Below are 23,425 nucleotides of genomic sequence, written 5' to 3'. Positions count from 1 at the left end.
CACGTACAGTATATAGATTTTCTGCCGTTGTTTGAGACAAATCTCTCAGCAACTTTATTTATTTATCTTGGCTGATTTATAACACTAGAGCTGTCATGTTATTGTGGTCAAGGCGGCCATTACTTTGCCTACTTTCCAGCTCTGGTCTTGTTTGGAGTGCCTTCCTCCTGTTGTTCCTACTGTGAGGAGTATGGTGGAGGCTGTCAGTCTGTCACTAATTCCATGGTGTCATCACTTCCTGTTTCCTCTTCCTATTTCCTGTCTCAGGGGGAAGAGTGAAGACCTGGAAGAGAAGGTGGTTCATCCTGACAGACAACTGTCTGTACTACTTTGAGTACACAACAGTAAGTATGTGTGGTGCATGCGACCTCAGTATTGTAGGCAAGTACGCTTTTTGCCTGTGTGTTTGTACATGTGTTTATATGTGGTAGTATAACTGGAAGCTTTTTATCACAGCATCTTTGTCATAGCATTTGCCTCTCTATCCAGAGATAGCTGCTTTATCAGCAGTCTGTCCTCTACCCTTGTATTATCCTAGAGGATCATATCATTATCTCTCTGTCCTCCAGACAGCCTGGCTGCCAGACACTAACATCATTAGTTATATTAGAGAGAGCAGAGCAGAGGGGAATGAAGGTTGTTTTCCAGTCTATGAAACAATGTCACAGATCATGTCTTGTTCTCTCTCTCTCTTCCTCTCTCTCCTCCAGGATAAGGAGCCTCGTGGGATCATCCCCTTAGAGAACCTCAGTATCAGAGAGGTGGAGGAACCCAGGAAACCAGTGAGTGCTTCATGATACTGCATCACATCCCTTCTGAAACCTTATTATGTCACTATTATATTAATTTTTTTATTTTTTTATTTTACCGTTATTTTACCAGGTAAGTTGACTGAGAACACGTTCTCATTTGCAGCAACGACCTGGGGAATAGTTACAGGGGAGAGGAGGGGGATGAATGAGCCAATTGTAAACTGGGGATTATTAGGTGACCGTGATGGTTGAGGGCCAGATTGGGAATTTAGCCAGGACACCGGGGTTAACACCCCTACTCTTACGATAAGTGCCATGGGATCTTTAATGACCTCAGAGAGTCAGGACACCCGTTTAACGTCCCATCCGAAAGACAGCACCCTACACAGAGCAGTGTCCCCAATCACTGCCCTGGGGCATTGGGATCTTTGTTTAGACCAGAGGAAAGAGTGCCTCCTACTGGCCCTCCAACACCACTTCCAGCAGCACCTGGTCTCCCATCCAGGGACTGACCAGGACCAACCCTGCTTAGCTTCAGAAGCAAGCCAGCAGTGGTATGCAGGGTGGTATGCTATTAGGTGGTACTGGTAGTCAACCTCAGCCACAAGGTTCCACTCACCCTGTGGAGAAGCCCAACTCATGATATCACCAGGGGTCAAAAGTCAACATAGTCTTCCATATTTCTAGTCATGTATTTGACCTGGAACATGTAACCTAGTTGAGGATAGGGTCTCTCTAATTGTTGTGCAATACAAACACCCTTTCACCTCCACCTTGTTGGGATTATGCTACAATGCTAGTACCCACTCAACTCAACCATCTCCTCACCCATCAGAACTGATTGCTGGGGAAAGACACTAGGGTTTCCTAAAGTGTTGGACCACCCTTTCACCACTACCCCCCCCCCCCCCCCCCTCCCCCAGAACTGCTTCGAGCTCTACAACCCCAACCACAAGGGTTCGGTGATCAAGGCATGTAAGACGGAGGCGGACGGCCGGGTCGTCGAGGGCAACCACACAGTGTACAGGATATCGGCGCCCACGACTGAGGAGAAAGAGGAGTGGATCAAGTCCATCAAGTAAGATTCCTGACCGCAACATTTACTATTTAGGCTACAATGCTAGTTAGCTTCCCTCCACTCCCCACCATATACACTATTTAGGCTACAATGCTAGTTAGCTTCCCTCCACTCCCTACCATATTCACAATCTAGGCTGCAATGCTAGTTAGCTTCCCTCCACTCCCCACCATATTCACAATCTAGGCTGCAATGCTAGTTAGCTTCCCAAAACCACTCCCCAACACATTCACTATCTAGGCTGCAATGCTAGTTAGCTTCCCAAAACAACTCCCCAACACATTCACTATCTAGGCTACAATGCTAGTTAGCTCCCCCAGGGGTAATACGGGAAGGATTAGTTATCGCTTAAAGCCCCCTGGGGGATGGGGATCGAGCCCAGCTAGCCTGACCAGGAAAGGAGGCTCAAAACTGGGCTAAAGCCCCAGCGCTTCCCCCCTGTTGCCACAGATTCTAACCATTACCATGCAGTGTGTGTGTTATCTTCTCCAGAGGGAGTCAATAAGGATTTAGCCAAGATAAAAGGCTTTTATGTCAATCACATTTCCTCAGTAAAATAGGGATGGTCGTATAGTCACGCTCCTTATCCTCTTATCTTTAATCGCGATTTAGGACAGTTTTTAAACAAACAGTGAAGACTAATTTTAGGGGACCATCTGTGTGAGTTTGGAAAATTCTGAACTGGGCTATGAAGCTCTTATATAACTGTATCAAATAAATGTTATGTAGGCTAACTCAATATATTTGCTATACTGTAGCGCCATTGTAATAAGTCAATATTTGGTATCACATTCATATCCATTTCAATGTGTCGCAATGTCTTTTCATGGATAAACGTCATCCTATTACATTCTCTGTTGAATGTATTTCCAGAAAGAAAGGCGCCCCGGGGTTTCTTCTATTATTTTTCTGAAATTAGGTTGCGGTAAATAACCAAAAGCTAAAAAAAGGAGAGGAATTGTTGCCATAGCTTAGAGACATAGTCGTATATGGGGGACAATGTAAAGGGAGTAAGAGAGAGAGAATCCGCAGTGGGGGGTTGAGCCGGTTTTGGCTTTGTGCTGGTGCTAACAGGATTTTACACCCGTGAAACTGAAAATGCACTCTGTGCCGGAGCCAGAATGGCTCTGTGACTCACTTCGCTTTGTACCGAGTGCCTTCTCTCCCAGAAAAAGAGAGCTGGAGTGTCGATAACTTAGAGCACTATTGTTTGCCCTGCACTCCAACCTATAAACCTGGAAAACTGCAGAGAGGAGAGAGTATGCTAGAATGAGAACACTTGGAAGTGTTCTAGAACAGGGAATCAGGGAACGATATTCCACATGATCTCTGAAAGAGATGGAACCGGAGTGCTAAGGAAAATAAGAAAAAGGGGGTGGGTAGGTTTTCTTCAGAAACCATGGAAACAAAACTAGGTCACCGAACAACCTTTTATTTATTTGATCTAGTTAGTTAAGGCAGCGGTTTGTAGAAATGTGGCCGCATTTCCATATCAAAGATGCTCAAGTTTCCCCCTGGCGTATTATTATTATTATTATTATTTATTTGTTTTGATTGGTTGTTCCAGGGCTAGCATCAGCAGGGATCCCTTCTACGATATGTTGGCCACCAGGAAAAGACGGATTGCCAACAAGAAATGAGGAGGGACATTCCTTCCATGGACACCCCTCATCCCAGGACATCCCAAACTAGGACACCCCGAACCCCCTTTCCTCAGCCCACCAATCCTCTTCCCCAGACAGATCTTACTCATGAAGTTAAACACCACTTCCACACTCCCCCTCCCTCCCTCCCTCCTCACCCATCCCTCCCTCCACTCCCACGGACAGACTCCACTCATGAAGTTCCCTCCCTACTATCCCTCTCCCCCTGGACCCCCTGGACCCCCAGAACCCAACTTGTCACTAGAGAGATGGCTGGCCAACCAAAGATAGCCATCTGACCCTTCAGACCCTGATAGAACTCGCACCCGGTCTTGAAGACAACGAGGACAGGCTCCGGTCTTGAAGACAGCCCCCCTCCCCATTCTGGACATTTCCCCAGCCGTGGCTGCAGTACCAGGGGCTGGAGTTACAGGGACATGACGTCCCAGGACTAAAGCAGAGGACCAATATATGTACCAACACAGGGAGACATCCCTCTATAGGACCAGTGTGGTTCAGCCACACTACAGATTACCAAGGGAAGCCAGTGGGATGTATTAACATGTATTAACACACATTCTCTCTTTCTCTCTCTGGCTCTCTCGTCTCTTTACTCCCCCGCACTGCCCTCCTGTGTTCCCCACATTCCTTCTGATTACTTCCATGTGTTTCTAGCAGTGGTTGGAACAGAAATTATTTCCCAATCATTCCATTCCGAGCAGAAACCCTATTTTTTCATTCCGTTCCAGTGTTCCGACCAGAAAATAAAGTTCTGAACCAGTTCCAACCCCCCAAAATGTAACAGCTTATATAGTTCCTTTTCATCAAATGTTTAACCTGTGAAATCAACATGCGTTTTTACGTTTAGCAAATCTATTTACTCCACCAATTAGTGCCGATAGAGCAGCTTGCTATGGAACGGGTTAGATTGTTGTTTACATTTTTAATTGGTCACATAAGTGCAGGTGTGAGATGTGACTGAAATTTCATGGGTGGGGCAAGAGAGAGAGAGAGAGAGAGGTGGATATGGAGGGGGCTTGGCTTGAAGCTCTAAACATCATGGCAGGACTTGAATTAGAATGTGTGTAGGGTATTACTAGCCTTATAACTTCACTGAATTACAGAATAGTTTATACTGGAATTTATTTGTATTTATTTTTGGAACTCAAAAGAACATTATTACCTGGTTCTCAAGATTTGAAAATAACAGTAATGTTCCAGAACACTAGAGATCACTTTTGTACACGGTTCTGTTTCTGTTCCTCAAAACATTTATTTATTTTTCTGTTCTGTTCCCTGAACTGGTTCCAACCCCTGCTTTCTAGGTGTCTTCTGCATTTGGGCAACTTGAAAAGCAAAACTGCAATTTTTCACATACACATGCATGTATGTCTGTTTGTAGATATACCATAAAGTGCGCTTAGAAGTGGGTGTGCTAACTTGTGTGTGTATCTACACAGTATATATGCATGTATGTATGTAAACACAGTAGTGTGCAAGCCAAGAGCAGACATTTAACACAACGACTATCTTAATGGCATCTCTGACATCCATTATACAGAAAAGTTTTTGTGTGATCATTTCTGAAGATGGTAGAAAAACAGAGTTCCTCTTGTGAATGTTCAGGTGGATGGAGAGACATGGCAGAAAGAGGAGAGCGGATGTGAGAGATGGAGTGAGTGTGTCAGAGAGGGAGGGAAGGAGAGAAAGTTCCAGGGCTGCAGTAACCGTACATGAACATGTGACCTGACCAGGAACAAATCTGGGCCTTACACTCCTGGCCCTAAACATAAGCCATGTAATCATCCCACTATGGTGCTCAACTCTTTTTCCCAGGTGCCATTGCAGCAGTTCTGCTGCAATCTCAGAATACAAAGCTAGGTTAGTGCTGAAATTAGGAAGACAAAACCTAGAAAAACTACAACATTACAGTCTTGAGTCAGCTGGACTGATTCCATACATTGTGTGGACCACAGAATATTAAAATGTGCATACTTTTTACTTTGGTTGTGAATTATAGGGGTGGTTACATGGACCTATATTTAGCCTACGATTGGAGTGTCTGCAATGCAACTGAACAAACTTTGAAAATGTGTTGTAGTCTAAGAGTATGCTTGAATATGGGTTTGTGAAACAGTCCAATAGGGTACCAGTCATTTTAAGCTTTTCTTTCAGTGTCTCGAGGTCCAAACCTATGCCAACTGCATCAGTGAGGGGCGATGCGTTGATGTGACCCGTATGCTTTTCATTTGTAACCCAAGATCCTTGCTTGCTTTTTGTGTTCCCCTTACAAAATATAATCTACTATCTTGTTTGTATTTATTTTCATTGTCAAATGGTTCCATTCTGTCCGTAAGCGTTACTTAAGTTATGTATATGTAAATAATGTATAGGTTTTATGGGTCTCCTTTTTGTTGTTGTATGAATACTCTGAAACATTTTACACCTACTGGCTGTACTTTGCATCAGGTCAGTTTGGGGTCTTCTGTACACAAGTCAAAAACATGATCATAAACAAATACTATATAACGTGATGTCAGGAAAAGTACATTTCCAGCAGGTATGAGGATGATAATGATGGCGATGGGGGTGATGATGTGGATGAATAGGATATGGGTGGTAGTAATACTGATGATGATGATGATAAGGCAGATGTTGAGGATGAATAGGATATGGGTGGTAGTAATACTGATGATGATGATGAGGCAGATGTTGAGGATGAATAGGATATGGGTGGTAGTAATACTGATGATGATGATGATGATGATGATGATAAGGCAGATGTTGAGGATGAATAGGATATGGGTGGCAGTAATATTGATGATGATGAAAATGATGATGTCCGAACTATAATGCTGACTGATAAAGTTGAATCCAGTAGAGTTTTTCTATGTGTTTGTAAGATATGACCCCTGATCTCAGGGCAGAATATTACCTTCTACTGCCCCTTGTGTGGGGCTATAGCTAAATTAACTTTTCTATCTCTGTAAAAGCTATTGGTCACATTGTACATTACGTGGAAAGCTGCATAAAGTATACAAAGACTACGTCCGTTGTACGACGCATTTATTTATTGAGTGTAACAGTATAACTTTAGTACGTCCCCTCGCCCCGACCTCGGGCGCGAACCAGGGACCCTCTGCACACATCAACAACTGACACCCACGAAGCGTCGTTACCCATCGTTCCACAAAGGCCGCGGCCCTTGCAGAGCAAGGTGCAACACTACTTCTAGGTTTCAGAGCAAGTGACGTAACTGATCGAAACGCTAGTAGCGCGTACCCACTAACTAGCTAGCCATTTCACATCCGTTACACTCACCCCCCTTTCAACCTCCTCCTTTTCCGCAGCAACCAGTGATCCGGGTCAACAGCATCAATGTAACAGTATAACTTTAAACTGTCCCCTCGCCCCGACCTCGGGCGCGAACCAGGGACCCTCTGCACACATCAACAACGGTCGCCCACGAAGCATCGTTACCCATCGCTCCACAAAGGCCGCGGCCCTTGCAGAGCAAGGTGCAACACTACTTCTAGGTTTCAGAGCAAGTGACGTAACTGATTGAAACGCTAGTAGCGCGTACCCGCTAACTAGCTAGCCATTTCACATCCGTTACATGAGCTTGACCTACATATTTGCATATGCAATTAATCATCCAGTTTATCAGTAGATAATATGCTGAAATGTATATTTTATTAAACTTAGTAGGTCATGGATCATAGGTTATTAAGTTCTTAATTTATGTTAATCATCTAAGTACCAACTGTCATGGGTAGTAATTATTTAAATAGTCATTAGATACAATATTTGCCTGTTTTTTATATGGTGGAAAAGCAGTGGAAAAGAAAATGTAACTGGAAAAAAAACATGTCCTGAACAGTAACCAACCAACTGACGTCCAACCCATGTCTATGAACATTCTAATGAGTTTAGAGACAGATGGTCAATATGGAGTGGTGGGAAAAGTCTACAGTGCAAGAAACCCTTTACTGATGGTTAAAGTCTATGAGAAACCCTTTACTGATGGTTAAAGTCTATGAGAAACCCTTTACTGATGGTTAAAGTCTATGAGAAACCCTTTACTGATGGTTAATGTCTATGTGAAACCCTTTACTGATGGTTAAAGTCTATGAGAAACCCTTTACTGATGGTTAAAGTCTATGAGAAACCCTTTACTGATGGTTAAAGTCTATGAGAAACCCTTTACTGATGGTTAAAGTCTATGAGAAACCCTTTACTGATGGTTAAAGTCTATGAGAAACCCTTTACTGATGGTTAATGTCTATGTGAAACCCTTTACTGATGGTTAAAGTCTATGAGAAACCCTTTACTGATGGTTAAAGTCTATGAGAAACCCTTTACTGATGGTTAAAGTCTATGAGAAACCCTTTACTGATGGTTAAAGTCTATGAGAAACCCTTTACTGATCAGCAAACAGACATAGATAAGGTCAGAGTAATATGAGTTCCCCCCTTAATTGGCCAATAAATAGATACACAGTGTCTAGATAAGGTGTGCAAATAAATCTATTGAAAGAGGGGGACCGAGGTCTTAGGTAACATAGTGGGCAGATGGGTGTTTAAGTCCTGATTCTGTACCCTTCTGACCTGAAGGGGGGATTCTGTCTGCTTTGCAACACTGACTCCCAGTGTATTGATGTGACATTACAATACATGGAAGCTAAATTTAAATCCAATCCATTAACCGGTGTTATGATACCAATGGTTTGTCGAGACTGATGGTTTATACGGTTGTGGCTACCATTACAGCGCCATCTAGTTGTCACGTTGGGGATAGCAGCTGTTGACAACTAGCATTTCAGCTAAGCCCTAACACTTTTCCTACCCTTCATTAATTCTCCTATCCTGCTGCGTTAGTTCTCAAACCATCAATATCACGAAACTGGACTTAATGAATGAAATTGCATTTCATCAACAGGCAATGTCATTAAAAAGATTTTGAAAAGTCTATTTATTTCCCACATTTAGATATTCTCCAGATATTGTACAGTGCAGTTTGAATGCAACAGTTGCTATGCCGAAGGCATGAAGCTGACACTCAGAATTAATCATTTTAAGCAGCAACTACACATTTGACTTGTTTTACAATGGTTTGCTATATTCATACAATGTACAACAGTTCTACATATGCATGTATAAAAATCTGTCTAAGAGTAAATACCAATTACTTTTCAAATAATTCATTTTTACATGATACAAAAACCAAGCATTGTTTGGGGGGAGATTCCATAACATGAAAACGTAATGTTGGCAGATCCGTGAGCCAGCAGGGACACATCAATTTAAAAACTCCAACATGAAGCAAACTACACAATGTAACACATTTAAAGGTGCAATCTGCAGTTGTTTCATCCATTTTTGGACCTCTTAAGAATATGATGTTATAATATTACAAATGCCTCATGTGCTTAGTTCAACTGTCGTAACCATCAGAAACCAAAATAAAAGCTTGTTTCACTCCAATGTTTGTAAACAAACACTATATACCTTCAAAACATGGTAACAATAATTTAGATATCATGGATGGCCAGTCCTTGCATCTATAGCTCTGTCTATGAATTTCTCCAGCCCCATCCCTCAGCTTTTTACTGAAACGGGTGGGGAGTTCACTTTGTTATTGTTTCAACTGCTGATTGCAGCTTTAACATAGTGACATGTATTGTTTCCGTTCAAACATTTGTGTAAATGTTAGTTTGGTCCTCGTCAAGTTAACTAAGCAGTGGTGTATCCTGATATAATAGAAAATACGTGAGAAGTGAATACTCCTGAAAAGACTTTGCACTTTGCTGCCATCTGTAGGTAAGATGTGGCACAGCGGCATCAACTGTTGCCTCAGCAGCAATCATGGCTGGTAGTAGTTTTCAAACAAGGTCCAGGACGCAGCATCACAATGGGAACGAACAACAACAAAATAAAGAGATAGAGGCTTCCCTGTATATCTATTGGGACTGATCTCCCAGTAAACTATGCAGGCGGGAGGTTCTATCCACACCCAGCAACTTTCCAGCAATCCTCCACAGATTCTAGATAACTTAAAAAAGAAAAACGGAAGCTGATCTTAGATCAGTATCTAAAAGCAACATCACCTATGATTTCTCACCCTTGACCTTGGCGACCTGCCCTGACCTGATGACCCCTTCAGCAGGGTGAGGAGGAGACCTGGTCGTAGTCGGGGCACTTGAGCAGGGCCGGGTAGCTGGCGCTCATCTGGAGCGAGGTTTCGCTGGAGATGTCCGAGGGGCTGCGTCCGCGTGCCCAGGTCTCCGGGTGCAGGAACTGACCGGAGTGGTCAGAGCAGTTACTGAGGCGCGGCCGGTAGAAGCCGGGGTGGTGGCGCTGGTACATTTCCTCGGCTGTGTAGCGCTTCATGAACAGGTAGACGGACATGACGCCCGCACTCTGGAGGGGAGAGAGAGAGAGACAGGAGATGATAAAGGTTAGAGGACACTGCACTCTGTAGTATAGAGAGCCAGAAGACCCAGAAGAGGGTACCACACCAGCAGACGACAGCTAAACTAGTGATTAGAGCGTTGGGCCGTAACCGTAAGGTTGCTGGTTCCAATACCCGAGCCTAAAAGGTGAAATGCAAGGCACTAATTTGCTCCAGGGGTGCTCTGCTACTATGGCTGTAGTATTTCACCTCACCTATACAGTGTATGTGACAATAAAAAAACATATTCTTTGGTAGTGAACTATCATACAATGTAGATTTTTTCTACAACAAATCTTGTACCTCAGTGAGTGCATGTTTCTTATTTTTTCTCATCTTATTCAACTGTCACCATGCACCTGCAACAAAGATAGCTCAGATGTGCGAGTGCCTTTTGAAGTACCTCAGTGAGCAGAAAGGAGATGGCAGCGAAGGCGAAGGACCAGCTGTACCGGTAGCTGAAGTAGGACTCACTGCTCTTAGTCCTGTTCAACATCTCGTCATTAATACTGGATATATACAGCACGAGACCTACCACCAGAGCCAGACCTGAAAGAGAAAGAGAGGGAAGAGGAGGGGGAGATAACAGAAAGAGAGAGAGAGAGGGGAAGGCAAAAGAGAGATTAAACAAACCTTCAAAGCCTGAACATCAGTCAGAGAAAGACACAGACAGACAGAGAAGACAGATAGTGATTGTGTTAAATCGAGATAGACACCGTCACATTCTGTAGCTGAAGCAGAGACAGCAGAAAACAAGGAGGAGGAGGAGGGAAGAAGAGGAGAAAGAAAATGAGGTGAGGAGGAAGAGATGAAAGATTAGAAGAGTACCTGAGAGGATGAAGAAGATTCCGGAGACAAAGGCCAGGATAGTGCGATGAGGTCGGACGTGTCCGATGTTGTTTAGCACAAAGCCGATGAACATGAAGAACAGACTGACCAGAGGAAACGGAGTGGCTGAACGAATCATCTCTGAGAGAGAGAGCGAGAGAGCGAGAGAGAGAGAGCGAGCGAGCGAGCGAGCGAGCGAGAGAGAGAGAGAGAGAGAGAGAGAGAGAGAGACAGCAACATAGAGAAAGACAGTGATTACTATACAGAAACAGAATTTCACACACATATAGTTATGCTCATCTACAAACTCTTATACTCTACTTTCATCTCAAACTCTGAACATAGAGGGTCCAAACAATCTTCCTATCTACCAGAGAGCTTTCAACAGGCATCAACCAAAACCTAATGAGGCTGTGACTTTAGAGAAAGTCAAACCCCCCTCAGTGTGACTCTTCAGAGTTATCACCTAATAAGTATTCTGAAGCAGAGAGGAGTCAGCAGGGTGGAGACCCAGAGACGGTGGGAGTTCTGATGACTCATTTTATTCTGTATGGGCAGACTGGGCTCGAGGCAATTGGAAAGAGACTTGAATAGTAAAGAGGTAGTCATTCAGACACGCTAGGAGGAGGAAAACAAATTTCAATAAAACTGCATTGTATTATTACGTTTAAGCATTAGAGCCTTAATTGGTGATGTGAAAGCTTAAAATCTTATGATAAAGAAGCACCATTTTACACAAGTCTCTTGCCACCCAAGAGTGAATATATTATCTCTCGCATTCAGTCTGTTCTTGCATTTCTTCACTTTAGAACGCTGGTTACAAGCCATGATGATAATATCATTATCACTCCATCCATCGACAGGAACTCAGAAAACCTCAGTAATAGTTCTTCCAATGCACATACAGCTTCTTAATTGTACAGTACACTGCTGCCTCTCACAGCTTCAGCTATTCAGGTAGAAAGACTGTTCCGCTAAGTAACCAGAAGAGGGTGCCATATGTTGATACATTGTGTCACTTGTCCTTATTTGTCCTGAATGCATTGGCAGTATTACAACCACCCACTCACTCTGACCACAAAGAGTGCTTCATCTACTCACACACAGACAGGGTCTATTCAATCAAACGCTGTACATCCAGAAGAGAGGGAGGGACCCTTTTGGAGCAACTGGCCCAAAAGTTGATATATATTATTATTGTTTCTCAAGCATATTGTTCAATTATGTATACAATGCCTTGGCAACAGAGGCAACCACACAATAAAGATTGAGAGAGAGAGAGACAGGAAAATTAGAGAAATATAACTTACTAAGTACACTGACTGTGGACTCAGAGGTCAGCTGTAAGTTCATGGGCATGATGTACTCTATGGTGAAACAGCGACCTGCCTCTTCACCTGGAAGAGAAGAAGAGAGGGATTAATATTTAACCTTTATTTTGACAGGGAGACATGCTGACAGGAAGACATGCTGAGTCTTTCCATAGAGGGGTCATAATAGTTAGGCTAAACTGTAGGCCGAACCATTGTAGGCCAAACCGTTCGGGTCTGACAAACACCGCTCTAGCTCTGTCACCTTTCATCACAAATGCGTAAATGCAACATTCTCCCTCTCATTCCCCAAATCAACCAGACAGTAAGAAAGAAGATCTAGATCCTAAAAGTGTTCTTCTGCTGTCCCCATAGGAGAACCCTTTGACAAACCCCTTTTGGTTCCAGGTAAAACCCTTTTGAGTTCCATGTACATCCCTTTCCACAGAGGGTTCTACATGGAACCCAAAATAGTTCTACCTGGAACCAAAAAGGGCTCTCCTATGGGGACACCCACATAACACTTTTGCAACCCTTTTTTCTAGGAGTGTAGAATTGGTCTCAATTGGTCTGATCCAGGATCAGCTGGAGATGGTAGTGACCTGCCAGGAAGCAGACTCTCCAGAGTCCAGAGTGCAGGGAGGTCCTGATGTCAGTGGTCTGGTTCAGGGGCAGGATGACCCCCTCCTCCAGGTACAGCCAGTAGTCTGTAGAGACCGCAACTCCCAGAAGCCCCAGGCCGCTGACCGCAAACACGCTGCTCAGCAATGCCAGAGCCTTCCTGCCGCACGCGCTCATCACGGTAGGATCAGAGGTGGTCCGCACCAGCAGGGGGCACTGGGTCAGAGGTCAGGGGTGAGAGGTCAGATCTGTGGGGAAAGTAGGGGGTTGTTACAGTTAATGGGGAGACACGGATGTAGTTGGTGACACAAGCAGAGCGACCTACTGGGTGCACTTAGGGTGCAAAGGACCATAAAAGGAACAGGCACACACACAATTGACTGGCATGCTCTTCTGTACGATTGGTAGATGATGTATAATGGGATAATGCTGCTAGATCTCTCAGACAGAGATACATGTCATACTGCCCTGTGTCACTGAGAGAGAGAGAGAGAGAGAGAGAGAGAGAGAGAGAGAGAGAGAGAGAGAGAGAGAGAGAGAGAGAGAGAGAGAGAGAGAGAGAGAGAGAGAGAGAGAGAGAGAGAGAGAGAGAGAGAGAGAGAGAGAGAGAGAGAGAGAGAGAGAGAGAGAGAGAGAGAGAGAGAGAGAGAGAGAGAGAGAGAGAGAGAGAGAGAGAGAGAGAGAGAGAAGAAGACGTGCGGCTGCGGGCGTAATTTAATTTCTATTCACTCTGGAGAGAAAGAGAGAGAGCAGCATGACACAAACACAGCCACCCGACCCTGTGCTGATGTTCTAATACTACCCTTTCAGTTCTCTCTCTCTGCTCTGTGGCTGTGAGGACATGTGGATGAATCTACAGGCCAATTAATGATAAAGCATGAAGAGCAACACCTTACAGCCACACAAGAAAGAGACCGTGGGAGTATGCATGGCTGGGTACTATGAGGTGTTGAATAGACATTTCAAAGGTAGACTGAAAATGTTTCTCAGTGAATAGACTTAATGTCCTGATTTAAAACACAGCTGTTGGCTCATTGTGGTGAATTCCCCTGGACTTGAGAGGGTACATAAATGACTGTGTGGGCGTGCTGGCAGGCGTTAAGAGTGTTGAAGGAACATCAAGCGCTGAAGGAGGACATGCTTACATGATTGGTGTATGTTTGAGTGTGAGTGTGAGTGGGAGTGAGAGAGAGAGAAAGAAAGAGAGAGAGAGAGAGAGAGAAAGGTGGTAATTGAGGGGATTTTGGAATAAAAATTGGACAAAGTGACAAAATAGAGAGGGATAAACGAAAAATATGAAAACAGATGATATCTGTGATTGATATTCTTTCAGAACAAGTACTCTCTCTCAGTCTCAATTTTTTCCAAATGTAACCTTTATTTAACTAGGCAAGTCAGTTAAGAACATTTCTTAGGCTGGGGGCAGTATTGAGTAGCTTGGATGAATAAGGTGCCCAGAGTAAACTGCCTGCTACTCCGGCCCAGTTGCTAGTAGATTTGGATAGAAAACACTCTGACGTTTCTAAAACTGTTTGAATGATGTCTGTGAGTATAACAGAACTCTATGGCAGGCAAAAACCTGAGAAAAAATCCAACCAGGAAGTGGGAAATCTGAGGTTTGTAGGTTTGCCTATCCAATATACAGTGTCTATGGGGTCATATTGCACTTCCTAAGGTTTCCACTAGATGTCAACAGTCTTTAGAACCTTGTTTGAGGATTCTACTGTGAAGTGGGGGCTAATGAGAGCTGAATGAGTCAGGGCTCTGCCAGAGTGGCATGAGCTGATCACGCGCGCTCACGTGAGAGTTAGCTCTGTTCCATTGCATTTCTACAGACAAAGGAATTCTCCGGTTGAAAAATTATTGAAGATTTATGATAAAAAGATCCTAAAGATTGATTATATACTTCGTTTGACATGTTTCTACGAACTGTAATATGACTTTTCATCTGAACTTTCGCCTGGACTTGCCCGCGTGTCGTGAGTTTGGATTGTGTACTAAACGCGCAAACAAAAAGGAGGTATTTGGACATAAATTATGGACTTTATCGAACAAATCAAACATTTACTGTGGAACTGGGATTTCTGGGAGTGCATTCTGATGAAGATCATCAAAGGTAAGTGAATATTTATAATGTTATTTCTGACTTCTGTTGACTCCACAACATGGCGCATATCTGTATGACGTGTTTTGTTGTCTGAGCGCTGTACTCAGATTATTGCATGGTGTGCTTTTTCCGTAAAGTTTTTTTGAAATCTGACACAGCGGTTGCATTAAGGAGAAGTGGATCTAAAATTCCATGTATAACAGTTGTATCTTTTATCAATGTTTATTATGAGTATTTCTGTAAATTGATGTGGCTCTCTGCAAAATCACCGGATGTTTTGGAACTACTGAACATAACACGCCAATGTAAACTGAGATTTTTGGATATAAATATGAACTTTATCGAACAAAACATACATGTATTGTGTAACATGAAGTACTATGAGTGTCATCTGATGAAGATCATCAAAGGTTAGTGATGAATTTTGATCTCTATTTCTGCTTTTTGTGACTCCTCTCTTTGGCTGGAAAAATGGCTGTGTTTTTCTGTGACTAGGTACTGACCTAACATAATCGTTTGGTGTGCTTTCGTCGTAAAGCCTTTTTGAAATCGGACACTGTGGTGGGATTAAGAACAAGTTTATCTTTAAAATGGTGTGAAATACTTGCATGTTTGAAGAATTTTAATTATGAGATTTCTGTTGTTGGAATTTGGCGCCCTGCACCTTCACTGGCTGTTGTCAAATCGATGCCGTTAACGGGATCTTAGCCATATTAAGAACAAATTATTATCTACAATGACGGCCTACCCCGGCCAAACCCAGACTATACTGGGCCAATTGTGCACTGCCCTATGGGACTCCCAATCACAGCCGGATGTGACGCAGCCTGGATATGAACCAGGTACTGCAGTGATGCCTCTTGCACTAAGAAGCGCCACTCTCTTGCTCAGTCTCACACCCAAAGTGAAAAAGGTAATAAACAAAAGTGAAATAATCAATCAAAAATTTCAAAGGACTAGACACATTTCAAATGTCATATCATGGCTATGTACAGTGTTATAATGATGTGCAAATAGTTTAAATACAAAATGGAAAATAAATAAACATAAATATGTTTTGTATTTACAATGGTGTTTGTTCTTCACTGGTTGACCTTTTCTTGTGGCAACAGGTCCAAATCTTGCTGCTGTGATGGCACAGTGTGGTATTTCACCCAGCAGATATTGGAGTTTATCAAAATTGTATTTGTTTTCAAATTCTTTGTGGTCTGTGTAATCTGTGGGAAATACGTGTCTCTAATATGGTCATATATTTTGCACGAGGTTAGGAAGTGTAGCTCAGTTATCACCTCATTTTGTGGGCAGTGGGCACATAGCCTGTCTTCTCTTGAGAGCCAGGTCTGCCTATGGCGGCTTCTCTCAATAGCAAGGCTATGCCCACTGAGTCTGTCAAAGCTTTTCTTAATTTTGGGTCAGTCACAGTGGTCAGGTATTCTGCCAGTGGCCAAATATTATTCTAGTTTGCTCAGTGTTTTGTTAATTATTTCCAATGTGTCAAGTAATTATCTTTTTGTTTTCTCATAATTTGGGTGGATCTCTATCTCTCAGTCTCTCTCTCTTTCAGTCTCTCTCTCTCTCTGTCTCAGTCTCTCGCTCAGTCTCTCTCTCTCTGTCTCTTTATCTCACTCTCTCTCTCTCTCTTAGTCTCTCTCTCTCTCTCTTAGTCTCTCTCTCTCTGTCTCTCTCTGTCTCTCTCTTAGTCTCTCTCTCTCAGTCTCTCTCTCGCTCGCTCTCTTAGTCTCTCTCTCTCTCTCTCTCTCTCTCTCTCTCAGTCTCTCTCTCTCTCTCTTAGTCTCTCTCTCTCTTAGTCTCTCTGTCTCTCTCTCTCTCTCTCTGTCTCTCTCTCTCAGTCTCTCTCTCTCTCTCTTAGTCTCTCTTTCTGTCTCTCTCTCTCTCTCAGTTTCTCTCTCTCTCTCTCTCTTAGTCTCTCTCTCTCTCTCTCAGTCTCTCTCTGTCTCTGTCTGTCTCTTAGTCTCTCTCTCTTTGTCTCTCTCTCTTAGTCTCTCTCTTAGTCTCTCTCTCTCTCAGTCGCTCTCTCTCTCTCTTAGTCTCTCTCTTTGTCTCTCTCTCTTAGTCTCTTACTCTTAGTCTCTCACTCTTAGTCTCTCACGCTTAGTCTCTCACGCTTAGTCTCTCTCTTAGTCTCTCTCTTAGTCTTTCTCTCTTAGTCTCTGTCTCAATTCAATTCATTTTCAATTCATGGGGCTTCATTGGCATGGGAAACATATGTGTACATTGCCAAAGCAAGTGAAACAGATAATAAACAAAAGGGAAATAAACAATAAAAAAACACTCACAAAAGTTCCAAAAGAATAAAGACATTTCACATGTCATTATATGTCTACATACAGTGTTGTAATGATGTGCAAATAGATAAAGTACAGAAGGGAAAATAAATAAACATAAATATAGGTTGTATTTGCAATGGTGTTTGTTCTTCATTGGTTGCCCTTTCCTTGTGGCAATAGGTCACAGATCTTGCTGCTGTGATGCACACTGTGGTACTTCAACCAACAGATATGGGAGTTTAACTGATTCAAGTATTTTTAGCCAGAATCTAATTGGTATGTCAAATTTTATGTTCCCTTTGATGGCATAGAAGGCCCTTCATGCCTTGTCTCTCAGATAGTTCACAGCTTTGTGGAAGTTACCTGTGGCGCTGATGTTTAGGCCGAGGTATGCATCGTGTCTAGATGGAATTTGTATTCGTGGTCCTGGCAACTGGACCTTTTTTGGAACACCACTATTTTTGTCTTACTGAGATGTACTATTCAGGGCCCAGGTCTGACAGAATCTGTGCAGAAGATCTAGGTGCCGCTGGAGGCCCTCCTTGGCTGGGGACAGAAGCAGCAGATCATCAGCAAACAGTAGACATTCGACTTCAGATTCTAGTAGGGTGAGGCCGTGTGCTGCAGACTGTTCTAGTGCCCTCGACAATTTGTTGATGTCGAAGAGGGTGGGGCTTAAGCTGCATCCCTGTCTCACCCCCTGCCCCTGTGGAAAGAAATGTGTGTTTTTTTACCTATTTTAACTGCACACTTGTTGTTTGTGTACATGGATTTTATAATGTGGTATGTTTTTCCCCCAACACCACTTTCCATCAATTTGTATAGCAGGCCCTCATGCCAAATTGAGTCGAAAGCTTTTTTGAAATCAACAAAGCATGAGTAGACTTTACCTTTGTTTTGGTTTGTTTGTCCAATTAGGGTGTGCAGGGTGAACACATGGTCTGATGTACGGTAATTTGATAAAAAGCCAATTTGACATTTGCTCAGTATATTGTTTTCACTGAGGAAATGTACAAGTCTGCTGTTAATGATAATGCAGAGGATTTCTCCAAGGTTGCTGTTGATGCATATCCCATGGTAGTTATTGGGGTCAAATTTGTCTCCACTTTTGTGGATTGGGGTGATCAGTCCTTGGTTCCACATATTGGAGAATATGCCAAAGCTGAGGATGATGTTAAAGAGTTTAAGTATAGCTAATTTGAATTTGTGGTCTGTATATTTTATCATTTCATTTAGGATACCATCAACCCCACAGGCCTTTTTGGGTTGGAGGGTTTGTATTTTGTCCTGCAGTTCATTCAATGTAATTGGAGAATCCAGTGGGTTCTGGTAGTATTTAATAGTTGATTCTAAGATTTGTTTTTGATCATGTATATGTTTTTGCTGTTTGTCCTTTGTTCTTTGTTATAGAGCCAAAAAGATTGGAGAAGTGGTTTATCCATACTTCTCTATTTTGGATAGATAACTCGCGTTGTTGTTTGTTTGTTGTTTGTTTAGGTTTTCTACTGCCAAGTTTACACCTTCAATATTACAGTGAAACATTTTGTCCAGGAAATTGTCTGGAAGGGATTGAATTTGTTGTTGCCTAGTTGTTTTTTTGATAGATTACCACACTACTTTCCTTCCGTCTATAGCATTTCTTAATATTATTCAGTTCCTTTGGCTTTTATTCCTCATGATTGAGCATAGCTCTGTTCAAGTAGAGTGTGATTTTGCTGTGATCTGATAGGGGTGTCAGTGGACTGACTGTGAACGCTCTAAGAGACTCTGGGTTGAGGCCAGTGATAAAGTAGTCTACAGTACTACCGCCAAGAGATGAGCTATAGGTGTACCTACCATAGTAGTCCCCTCAAAGCCTACTATTGACAATGTACATACCCAGTGTCCGACAGAGCTGCAGGAGTTGTGACCCGTTTTTGTTGGTTATGTTGTCGTAGTTGTGTCTAGGGGGGCATATGGGGGAGGGAATGCTGTCACCTGCAGATAGGTGTTTGTCCCCCTGTGTGCTGAGGGTGTCTGGTTCTTGTCCAGTTCTGGCATTTAGGTCACCACAGACTAGTACATGTCCCTGGTCCTGGAAATTGTTGATCTCCCCCTCTAGGATGGAGAAGCTGTCATCGTTAAAGTATGGGGATGCTATTGGCGGGATATAGGTAGCACACATGAGGACATTTTTCTCTGTTGAGATAATCTCCTCATTCATTTCTAGCCAGATGTAAAATGTTCCTGCTTTGACTAATTTAGGTCTGCTCTATACCAAATTAGCATGCCCCCTGAGTCTCTTCCCTGTTTCACACCTGGTAGTTTGGTGGATGGGACTACCAGCTCTCTGTAACCTAGAGGGCAACCAGTGGGTCTGTCTCCTTTATACCATGTTTCTAGTAGGATGATAATGTCTTTATTTCCAATTTCTTTGATGAAGTCTGGGTTTCTGCTCTTTAGGCCAAAGGCAGATGACCTCAGACCTTGTATATTCCAGGAAGAGATATTAAAAGCTTTGTGTTACATAGTGTCTAGTGTTGTTTTTGTGTGGTTCAGGCCCAGACCATCACAGCAGGTGTGAATAGAGCATGTTGAACATCTGATACATACCTCTTAGGTCGCAGGATGGGGCTTGGGCGGGTGTAATAGTGGGGGTTGGGCCTGTTGCTCTGCTCACGGCCTGGGCATATGTCCTGCTGTCATGTTGAGGTCCTTGTCGTAGGGGCAGGGGGCATGGGGTGGCCAGAAGGGGCATAGGTCTGATATGGGATGCCTATATGGGGTGTGGCCAGGGTTTGCTTGGGGTGGTCTTAACTGGTTGGGGTGTGCTGGTGATGCTGTGGTCTGGGTCCTCTTGGTATGGGTTCTCTCGGTGCAGGTCCTTCAGGACCTGCAGGTCTGGGCGGGGTGTCCGTTGCTCTGTTGCTCCTGTGTGAGGTGCTGAGGCTACGGATGAGGGTTGGGATTGCTGCCTTGTAGAGGTGGACCTGGTCATAAAGGCTGTTCAAGTCCAGGGTGGAGTGGTGGGCCAGGTAGACATTAGGTTTTGAGGCACAGTCTTGCTTAATGCTTGCACTCACCCGCTGTATGGTGGCAGGGTGAAAGCCTTTTCGTGGTAGCAGAGTGGAGATAACCACTTGTGCGTTGGGGAAAGTGGAAGAAGCTTTTTCAATCACTCCCTTGAGTGCTGTGGCCGCCCTTTACTGCTGTGTTCTCAGGTCATTTATGTCCGTGTGAATTATGATGTGGCTGGGGGGACCCTAGTCTGTCCTCTGACAACAGCTCCAGGCCATGTCTAGTGTTTGTGCATCAGCGTTTAGCCACTTTGGGAAAAAGTTTTTCCTCTTGAATGTATTTGCCATTTGAGTCAATGAGGAGCACAATCTCTGGCTTTGTGTGTTCTCAGTGGATGTGTGGGGGCTTTCAAGGTAGCTATCAGGGGAGCTGACAGGGGGGCTGTTAGGAGGGAGTGAGGTCTGTTGGGTTGGTGGGTCCTGTGTTGTTTGTCCCATTGTGGTGTTGAGGTTGTGGTCTGGGTCTGATGTGGGCTGTTTGGCTGGCTTCTCTGGGGGAGTGTCCTGCTCTCTGTCACACCTCAGATTTCTCACCTTCTCCTTCAGTGCCACGTGTGCCTCTTTAAGTTCTCTCACCTCAGTCCATAGAGCAGTCAGCTCTCTCAGACAGCTGTCCATCTCCACCTTCAGCCCTCTGGGTGTTGTTGGGGGGGGGGGGTGTCCTCTGAGCACCCCCACTAGCTCTCTGAGCACCACCATGTCTCTCTCCAGCTCTGTGAATTTACGCCTCTCAATGATTGAGGAGCAGTGCAGTTGTGGGACCTGGGTGTGATCAGTGCTGGGGAGTTGTCACAGAGAGAGAGCATTTCCTGCTGTGCTCTCTCTTTGAAACTCTCCTGCCATTGTTAGGCTCAAGAGTTTTCACACCTCTCACTTGAAGTTGCAACAAGGTCAGTTCTGTCCTAGTAGCTTGGTAGCTTAGTATTATTTATTTATTAAGCTTTATATAACAACATTACCTACAGATTATTGTCTTTTACTTTTTGGCTTCAGAAGTAGGTTCAGACTGAACAATACTCACTCAGTTTTGTGTTGGATAGTATTTCCAGGTTCGCTTGTGTTTCTTCTGCAGGATTTGGTTTATTATAAGTTTGTTCTTGATAGTCCTTGGTAGTAATAGTCCATTCAGGTAATTTAGTCCAAAATCAAGGTTTTTGGTATGGAATTTTATCCATGTGAAAAATGCCAGTTTATCTACATTTATCCAACTCTAATTCTATCTTCTGGCAGAAGAACTCAGGAGCCCATGAGCTCACTACCTCTCGCTCTCTCTCTGTCACTCTCTCTCACGGAGAGAGAGACTGAGAGAGAGAGATAGAGATAGACAGGGTTGCTGTCCCAGTCCACATGGCTCTCTCACCCATCTCTCTCTCTCTCTCTCTCTCTCTCTCTCTCTCTCTCTCTCTCTCTCTCTCTCTCTCTCTCTCTCTCTCTCTCGCTCTCTCTCTCTTTCTCTCTTTCCCTTGAATGAGTAGGTGTGTCAAAACTTTTGACTGGTACTGTTTATGCTCACACATCCACGCACACAAACTTACACGCACACACGCATGTGCTTATTATCTTTGTCTCTCTTGGCATATTTGAATAATTTTATTGGCAGTCTCCCAAAACATATCTGTGCAATCCAGACTTAATTAATTAGCTAAATGGGTAAAATATAAATTAAAATGAAGTATTTTAAATAATTTACCAAAGATGTGGACACATTTTCTCAATACAGATTCCATCACACTAATATGCTATATGGACACCACTGATCCCTTCAATCAGGGTTGAATTCGTTTTCAATAATCATTTTAGCAGATGCTCTTATCTAGAGCAGTTTACAGATGCAATTAGAGTTAGGTGCCTAGCTCAAGGGCGCGACAGATTGTTCACCTTGTCGGCTCGAGGATTCAAACTAACCAACTTTAGAGGATGGCATTTGTCATTTCGGTGTTGTCGACTTGCAGAGGACATTGCAGGTAGTCTATAAACTGATTGTCTGCGGCGACACCGTCATTTCATCGGCGCTCTATTGTGCAGTTGATTCAAAGGTGACAGTAGCGCGCGATTCTCTATAATTTCCCGCCCAGACCCATTATCTCTTTCTCTCTCTCTTTCTCTGATAGACACAGAGATGGAGAGAGAGAGAGAGACAGGGAGAGAGAGAGGGAAAGTGTGCCCGAACGAAAACAACTTTCCATTGCTCTGATCCGCGAAAAGATATCGATCAGAAACAATGATGAAAGAAAACAGACCAATAAATTGTCCAATCTAGCTCTTTGGTGAGATAAAATAAATAATTTGCAGAGATAACTATTGTTCACGTCACTTTGTATTACAGCTACAAGTTGAATGGTGTAGTGAAGTGAAATTTCTTTGAACCGGAGAGACCGCTGCATGTATGGGAACTATCCATGGACCTGAAATTACGGGGGGAAAAACAGAGGCAAAGTGCCCTACGCTGTAGTACGAAAACATGTTTCTTACATTGGGGTCTAATCACTCATCTTCATTCAAACAATTTACTGTGACTATAGATATCAATTTTAACTGCCGATTCAATCCAAATATCCCCTCTTAAATTAAAATGCGAACGTCATACAAAACGCAACTCATTGGGGGAAAAAAACGTCCAATTTAAATTCCTTACCGGACCAAATAAAGTCGGTATTACATCAGATTGCGTACCTCAAATCTGTGTGCGTAGGATGAGTCTGGGTTCTCTCTCAGTAGTTCTCCCTCCTATGTGTGTCTTCATCTGCACCCCTCACAGACAGTAACAAAAAGTGTTGGAGCGCCGCTGGGTAAACAGACAAGACGGACGGAGGTGCACACCGTAGCCACTCGCTTCTTGGCATGAAGGTGCGCTTCCTCCAGAGCTCTTCGGATTTAGCAGGCGACCTCGCTCACTCACTACTGACGACGGACATATCCGCAGACCGCACCAGCACGTAGCTGTCCTGCTCAGCTCAACTCAGATGCTTCAGCTCAACTCAGACGCTTTGTGCCATGGTGATTGATATCATCACCACGCTGCGCGGAATGCTGAATGCGGAGGCAACAAGAGAGAGAGAGAGAGGGAGAGCACGAACCAAAACAAACTATTTCATCAGGTTACATACAGTCTTACACTTTTTCCCAGAAAGGTGCCGTCAATCTCACCCCCTAAAGGTGTTCAGTCACCAATGATAGATGCACATATGGCTTACTGTATATTTACAACCTTTTGACATCATCAATAATGATAAAGTCTACCTCTGGATTTCCCTAGATTGCCTGAGAGAGATCGTATTGATATGTTATTTAT

General features: G+C 43.5%; 3 protein-coding genes across 5 annotated transcripts in view; 1 reads left to right on the top strand and 2 right to left on the bottom strand.

Annotated features, from left to right (window-relative positions):
• Positions 1-6,520, top strand: part of cyth3b (cytohesin 3b) — a 44,033-nt gene extending 37,513 nt beyond the window's left edge. The window contains exons 10-13 of the mRNA XM_071396579.1: positions 268-344; positions 711-782; positions 1,676-1,830; positions 3,398-6,520. Coding sequence (XP_071252680.1) covers positions 268-344; positions 711-782; positions 1,676-1,830; positions 3,398-3,470 — 377 coding nt within the window. The 3' untranslated portion in view covers positions 3,471-6,520. The remainder of the gene's footprint in view (positions 1-267; positions 345-710; positions 783-1,675; positions 1,831-3,397) is intronic.
• The window catches only part of rac1b (Rac family small GTPase 1b), a 140,623-nt gene that overhangs the window by 61,628 nt on the left and 55,570 nt on the right, over positions 1-23,425 (bottom strand). The gene's annotated exons all lie outside the window — the stretch shown is intronic.
• On the bottom strand, positions 8,426-23,215 carry LOC139573262 (voltage-dependent calcium channel gamma-5 subunit). 3 transcript variants are annotated; one of them, XR_011674570.1, is made up of 7 exons: positions 22,807-23,201; positions 12,664-12,930; positions 12,062-12,148; positions 10,752-10,892; positions 10,327-10,472; positions 9,325-9,892; positions 8,426-9,267 (listed from the first exon to the last, which is right to left on the bottom strand). XR_011674570.1 is itself a non-coding variant. In XM_071396521.1 (6 exons), exons 2-6 carry the CDS (start codon positions 12,857-12,859, stop codon positions 9,632-9,634), a joined length of 831 nt encoding a protein of 276 aa, XP_071252622.1. In that variant the 5' UTR covers positions 12,860-12,930; positions 22,807-23,201; the 3' UTR covers positions 8,426-9,631. The 3 variants fall into 3 exon arrangements, 2 of the variants coding, with proteins under 2 accessions (XP_071252622.1, XP_071252636.1); XM_071396521.1 differs by having other exon boundaries at positions 8,426-9,892; XM_071396535.1 differs by lacking the exon at positions 10,752-10,892 and having other exon boundaries at positions 8,426-9,892; positions 22,807-23,215.

The sequence above is a fragment of the Salvelinus alpinus genome, chromosome 1, assembly GCF_045679555.1.
Source record: "Salvelinus alpinus chromosome 1, SLU_Salpinus.1, whole genome shotgun sequence".
NCBI lineage: Eukaryota > Metazoa > Chordata > Actinopteri > Salmoniformes > Salmonidae > Salvelinus > Salvelinus alpinus.
The sequence above is the reverse complement of the archived record's forward strand: the minus strand, read 5'-3'. Positions and strand labels throughout refer to the sequence as shown.

What these genes read in the sequence shown, in the direction of transcription:
- LOC139573262 (XM_071396521.1), bottom strand. Translation starts at nt 12,859, where the DNA reads ATGAGCGCGTGCGGCAGGAAGGCTCTGGCATTGCTGAGCAGCGTGTTT. An exon ending in GAGAGTCTGCTTCCTGGCAG is followed by an intron (nt 12,149 to 12,663) that starts GTCACTACCATC and finishes CTTCTCTTCCAG; the next exon opens with GTGAAGAGGCAGGTCGCTGT. An exon ending in AATCTTCTTCATCCTCTCAG is followed by an intron (nt 10,473 to 10,751) that starts GTACTCTTCTAA and finishes TTTCTCTTTCAG; the next exon opens with GTCTGGCTCTGGTGGTAGGT.